Genomic DNA, 5,344 nt, shown 5'->3' on the forward strand with positions numbered 1-5,344 from the left:
TAGGCAGGTGCGCTGGCCCAGACCTGCTTCATCCCTCCTGTTCCCCCCCATCCAGATCCATACTTTTTGGGTGGACACCAAGAACTACGTGGAAGTGACCCGGAAGTGGTACGCCGAGGCCATGCCCTTCCCCCTGAACTTCTTCCTTCCCGGCCGCATGCAGCGGCAGTTCATGGAGCGGCTGCAGCTGCTGTGCGGGGAGCACAGGCCGGAGGACGAGGAGGAGCTGGAGAAGGAGGTGCGCCCGGGGCGGGGGGCGGGGACAGGGTGGGGGGGGGGCGCNAGCTGTACCAGGAGGCCCGGGAATGCCTGACCCTGCTCTCCCAGCGCCTGGGCTCTCAGAAGTTCTTCTTCGGGGACGCGTGAGTGTGCTCCAGGGGGACTCGGCGGGCTGGGGGAGAGGCAGGCTCAGACGCCCTGCCCTGCGGGGACGGGAGGTCCTGGGGACAGACGCAGACGACAGAGGGGCTGTGTGTGAGGCGGGAGGGCTGCCAGGCACCGGAGCCGCGGGGCTCTCAATGTGCCCTTTATGCGGCCCCGGGATAGAGTCCCATTCANTCTCTTCCCTCGCTCCAGCCCTGCCTCCCTGGATGCCTTCGTGTTCGGCTACTTGGCGCTGCTGCTGCAGGCGAGGCTGCCCAGCGGGAAGCTGCAGGCCCACCTGCGGGGGCTGCACAACCTCTGCGCCTACTGCGCGCACATCCTCAGCCTCTACTTCCCCTGGGATGGAGGTGAGCGCGGGGCTTGCGGGGGGGTGGGTACGGGGACAGGACCCCAGAACCAGCCGCCATCGCCACACCCTTCCTTCCCTGTTCCCCAGCGGAGGTGCCGCCGCCACGCCAGACGCCAGCGGGCCCCGAGGCCGAGGAGGAGCCGTACCGGCGGCGGAACCAGGTGCTGTCCGTGCTGGCGGCGCTGGCGGCCATGGCCGGCTACGCCCTGCTCAGCGGCATCGTGTCCATCCAGAGGGCGCCGCCCTCCCGGGCCCCTGGCCCGCGCGCCCTGAGCATGGCCGAGGAGGAGGAGGACGAGTGACCTGGCCCCGCGCTCCCAGGCCGGACTTTTCTGCTCTCACATTCCAGAGGCTTCTCTGCTTCCTCGCGGTCGTTACGGCCGGAAAACGGGCGCCGCTCCCGGAATAAAGTCGTCCATGCGGACTGCAGTCACACGTTCTCTTTCTTAAGGGGCCGTCCCCTTTCCAGGAGCCGCTGGCCGGGGGCCGTCGGGGTGCCTGAGCCCACCTACCGGTGCCCTGACGCCGTCGGCGCTTGCGCGCGGCCCGTGGGAGACACAGCGCCCCGTCTGGGGCCGAGCTTCTCTAATCTCCCTTTCCTCGGCCTCCCCGCCCCCAGCTTGTGTCCGTACAGACAGTGAGCTCACCCTGGGCCCCGGCCCAGTTTCCACGGGAGCCAGCACGTCGCACACACGCACACAGGCCCGGGGGCGGGGCCGCCGGGGCTCCCTCGTCCTCCCCTTAGGGGCCTCCAGGCCCTGGCACCCACCGGGGGGAGAGTGAGTCACGCAAACCACGGCCTCTGGGCTCACGTCACCCAAGCTCACCCTGGCCCTCCTATACCCTCTTTAGCCACAAACAGCATGTGAGCCGACTGTGTCCCTTTAATGCCCGTTCCGAGCCCGGGCGCTGCCAGTGCCTCTGCCCCGTCACTGGCGACGCCACAGGTACGTGTGGATGGAGTAGCCGGGGGACAGCGTCTCCATGTAGCCGACGGCAGGGTCCTCAATGGTGAGGGGCACGTCCTTCGAGGAGCTGGGGAAGCAAGGGAGAAGCTGAGCGGCCAGTCCTGCCGAGCCCCCGCTGTCTGGGCTTCCCCGACCCCCGGCCCTGCCGTGCTCACCGGTTCAGCACGACCAGGACCGCAGAGCCGTCGGGGCGCAGCAGCGCCACCGCGTCCAGGCTGTTCTTCTCGCTGGCCAGCAGCCCCACCCTCTGCGAGCCCTCCGGAATGAACTTGCTGGGGGGAGGGGGACGGGCATGGTCGGGACCCCAGCATCGCCCCTCCGGGCCGGGGCCCGCTCCTCTGGGGGCAGCGCCCCGGCCAGAGCTCGGGCCACCCCCGGACCGGTGCTCTGTGCTGCTGGGCAGCCCCCGCCCTCGCTCCCCGTCCCCAGCATCCGGCTGCGGGGCTCGCCCTCCGCCACCCAGTCACTTCCTGCCTGGGTGGTGCAAGAGGCCCAGGTGTGTCTCTCCCAGGCTCCCACCCTACACATCCTTCCGTCCCCTCCCGGGTGACGTGAGCCCCGCGCAGGGGACACCGGCCTGGCGGGACGGGGGGGGGGAGCCCTGCCCTCCACGCACCTGAAGTGGCCCAGGTGATAGAACATGGGCTGTTTGTAAAACGTGTTTTTGGCGATGTCCACGATGATGGGGCTGTCGACAAAGTTGCGCACCCAGTTGGGTCCCCCTTCGGGGTTCAGGGCGAGGTTCCAGTCTGTCCAGCCAACCACGTGGTAGAGGAGGTTCTGGGGTAAGAGCAGGGCAGAGACAGAGGCCCCAGGTGGGGTCCCCAGGCAACGGAGTTAAGACCGGCCGGTGGTGCCCGGCCCTGTGAGGGGCGCTCTGCACCTTTAAGACCTGAGGGCGGGGCGGCGACGGAGGCAGGGAAGGAACCAGCAAATGAGACCCCAGCGTTGGAGGAGAGGGGCGGTGGGATGCGCGAGCCTAGGAAGGGGAGGCAGGATACAGAAGCCCCAAAACCCCAAGCTTGCGCCAAAGAGCGAGTCACAGGGACAAGCTGGGGAAGAGGCCGTCCCTGTGGTGAGATGAGGAAGGTGTGCAGGGGCGGGGTGGGCCGGGCGCTCACCGTGATGATGCTGTGGCTGTACTGCGCCCCGCGGTCCCAGGAGCCTAGCCGCACGCTCTGCTCCCAGAACTTGGAGCCCACGCACGCCTCTGAGGCAAAGAGCATGGTGTCGGGAAACAGGCGGTGCGTCTCCCCCAGGGTGGCCTTGGCCGGGGCCAGGAAGTCCAGGTACCAATGGACGGCAATGCCATGAACGTACTTAGCCGCCTCTGGGTCCGCCAGCACCTGTACGAGGAAACAGCCACTAAAACTGGGCCTTGCGTGGAGGGTTCTGGAAGCAGCCCTGGGGACCTGAGATACGGGTAGTGGGAGGCAGGCAACTGGAGGGGGCTACAGTGAGGAGTCGCAGGGACCTCTGGGTCCTGGAGATCCACAGGGGGTTATGGCCCCTCAGCTCCCCACCCAGGGGGGGCCGCCTGGGCGCCTGGCTCCAGCCCAGGGAGTTCCAGGAACCAGGAGTTGGGGCAGGGGAGCCAGCCTGGGCGCCAGGCGGCGGGAGGCCCCGGAGGCCCTGGGCCTTACCACCTGGGCCCAGCGGGGCAGCAGCAAGCGCTGGTCGTCCAGTATGAGCAGGCGCACGTCGCGGTGCGTGCTGTTGGCGAGGGTAGGACCCAGGTCCCGGGCGATGAAGTCTCGCTGGTGCTCAGGCGTGAAGCCCAGGCACTGGAAGGGGTACCCGCTGATCAGCCCTGCGGAAGGCTCGTTCTCTGCTGTCACTGCCCAGAACCGCAACTTGTGCTCGGCGTACGCATCTAGGAACCTGGCGGGGAGAAGGCTGAGTGTGGTCCTGGGCGAGAGAGGAGCCCAGGACCCTGGGGAACGGAGGCCCCCTGAGGTGGGGACGCTGCAGGCAGAGTCCGAAAGGCCCAGGAGATAGAAGGGTGGTCTGAGGGGTCGGGTCCGGGCCTGGTGACCCGGGCCCATGGGGGAGGGGGGTGCAGACTAGGGCGTCAGACCCACGGGCTTGCAGTGACTCCCTTACTTAACAAAGTATCTGGCCCAGGTCTGGTGGTAGACATCTCCGGGCTGCCCCTTGAGTGACCCCTTCCCGTTCACTGCCCCGTTGGTCTTCAGCCAAGTGGGTGACGTCCAGGGACTGGCGAAGAGTGACACGGGCCGTGGGGCCAGCTCCAAGGCCTGGTGAATCAGGGGTATCTAAGAGACCGTGGAGGTGAGGAGAGAGACACTCAGAGCTGGAACACGGACAGACTGGCCCANGCCTCGGCCGGCCTGAGGCTTCATGCCCAGCAGCCATCGGCTCCACGGGGGCCCGAGTGCCCACCTTGAGCTTGACGTCCTCCTCGGGGAGGATGAAGTCACGCAGCTGGAAGTCGTCAGGGCTGTCGTCGTAGGTGTAGGTGCGGATGGAGAAGTCGCAGCTGGCCATGGGCACCCGGAGGATGTTGTACTCGATTCCTGCGGGAAGTGAAGGCCAGACAGGAGAGCCAGGCTCCACGGGCCAGTGCGGGACCCGCCTACCACTTGCCGGGCCTGGGTTACGTCTGGGCGCCTGGGGCCCGTGGAGCCCGGCGCCTGGGTGGAATGCTCAGGGAAAGGTAGGAAGGACCCAGGTGTCAGGGACGGGAAGGTCAGGGTGGCGATCGCGCCATGTCATCTGGTCCCCCTCGTCCTCACCTTCCTCAGAGAAATAGGATTTGAGGAGCAAATCCCGGGCAGCGGGTGACAGGGCAAGGATGTTGAGGGCGGCGGCGTCCGTCATGGCCCCTCCAAACCCCTTCACTTTCTGGAACTTCTGATCCGGCTGCAGCGTCAGGAGCAGCCCTGAGGACGCGCAGGGGACGGAGGCGTCAGCACGCAGAGCGGGTGGCTGGCAAACCACAGGCTCGACGTAGCTGGGGGGGCCCCGCCTGCGGGGGGGTCACCTGTGCCCGTGCGGGCGGCCCGGATGGGCCCCAGACTCAGCTCCATTCGGCGCCCACTGCGCGTGCTCTCATATCGGGCGAAGGTGCCAGGGGCAGGCAGGGCCAGGGGGTCAAGAGAGTCGCAGTACGTGGCGTTGCAGACACAGACCACTGAGCTGTAGCCAAAGCTTTTGGGGCTGCAGGGGCGGGCACCTGGGGGGGCAGAAGCGGAGGCTGAGGGAGGAAGGCTGGCAGAAGGGACGCGCTGGGTGGACGGACGGACTGGACACTGATTTCAAAGGTCTGCTCGCTGTTCTTCCCCCGCAAGTTGGTCTCAGTCACAAGAAGGCTTGCCGAGCAGCCCCGACGCTCCGGGGGGCCGGGAGGCACCCAAAGGCCCGGCGCGCGGAAGGGAGCCTCCCAGGGCTGCCTCCCCTCTGTGACTCACTCACCTGATGCCCACGATGCAGCCTCAAGTAGAAGCAGTCCCAGGAGGCTGGCAGCCACAATGCGCCCCCTGCCCTGGGGCTGGGGGTGCTCCTGAGGACAGAGTGAAGAGTGGCTGGGAGCCCCCTCCCCCCCGGGCGCCCCTTTCCCCTCCCAGCGACTCTTCCGTGGGTGGGGCGCCCCTAGCCTGGCTCCCACCTTCCTCTGATAGTG

The 5,344-nt window shown here is 67.7% G+C and overlaps 2 protein-coding genes across 2 annotated transcripts in view; one reads left to right on the top strand and one right to left on the bottom strand.

The window, feature by feature from the left end:
* MTX1 (metaxin 1) overlaps positions 1 to 1,162 on the top strand; it is a 4,647-nt gene extending 3,485 nt beyond the window's left edge. Inside the window, exons 5-8 of the mRNA XM_077764147.1 lie at positions 56 to 238; positions 286 to 362; positions 577 to 731; positions 821 to 1,162. Coding sequence (XP_077620273.1) covers positions 56 to 238; positions 286 to 362; positions 577 to 731; positions 821 to 1,035 — 630 coding nt within the window. The 3' untranslated portion in view covers positions 1,036 to 1,162. The remainder of the gene's footprint in view (positions 1 to 55; positions 239 to 285; positions 363 to 576; positions 732 to 820) is intronic.
* A 437-nt stretch (positions 1,163 to 1,599) lies between these two features.
* The window catches only part of GBA1 (glucosylceramidase beta 1), a 4,458-nt gene continuing 713 nt past the window's right edge, over positions 1,600 to 5,344 (bottom strand). The window contains exons 3-12 of the mRNA XM_077764146.1: positions 5,137 to 5,224; positions 4,706 to 4,897; positions 4,458 to 4,604; positions 4,105 to 4,238; positions 3,805 to 3,977; positions 3,345 to 3,582; positions 2,823 to 3,047; positions 2,318 to 2,481; positions 1,857 to 1,973; positions 1,600 to 1,768 (exon numbers count right to left, since the gene is read on the bottom strand). Coding sequence (XP_077620272.1) covers positions 1,663 to 1,768; positions 1,857 to 1,973; positions 2,318 to 2,481; positions 2,823 to 3,047; positions 3,345 to 3,582; positions 3,805 to 3,977; positions 4,105 to 4,238; positions 4,458 to 4,604; positions 4,706 to 4,897; positions 5,137 to 5,224 — 1,584 coding nt within the window. The 3' untranslated portion in view covers positions 1,600 to 1,662. The remainder of the gene's footprint in view (positions 1,769 to 1,856; positions 1,974 to 2,317; positions 2,482 to 2,822; positions 3,048 to 3,344; positions 3,583 to 3,804; positions 3,978 to 4,104; positions 4,239 to 4,457; positions 4,605 to 4,705; positions 4,898 to 5,136; positions 5,225 to 5,344) is intronic.

The sequence above is a fragment of the Crocuta crocuta genome, unplaced genomic scaffold (assembly GCF_008692635.1).
Source record: "Crocuta crocuta isolate KB4526 unplaced genomic scaffold, BGI_CrCroc_1.0 scaffold528, whole genome shotgun sequence".
Lineage (NCBI taxonomy): Eukaryota > Metazoa > Chordata > Mammalia > Carnivora > Hyaenidae > Crocuta > Crocuta crocuta.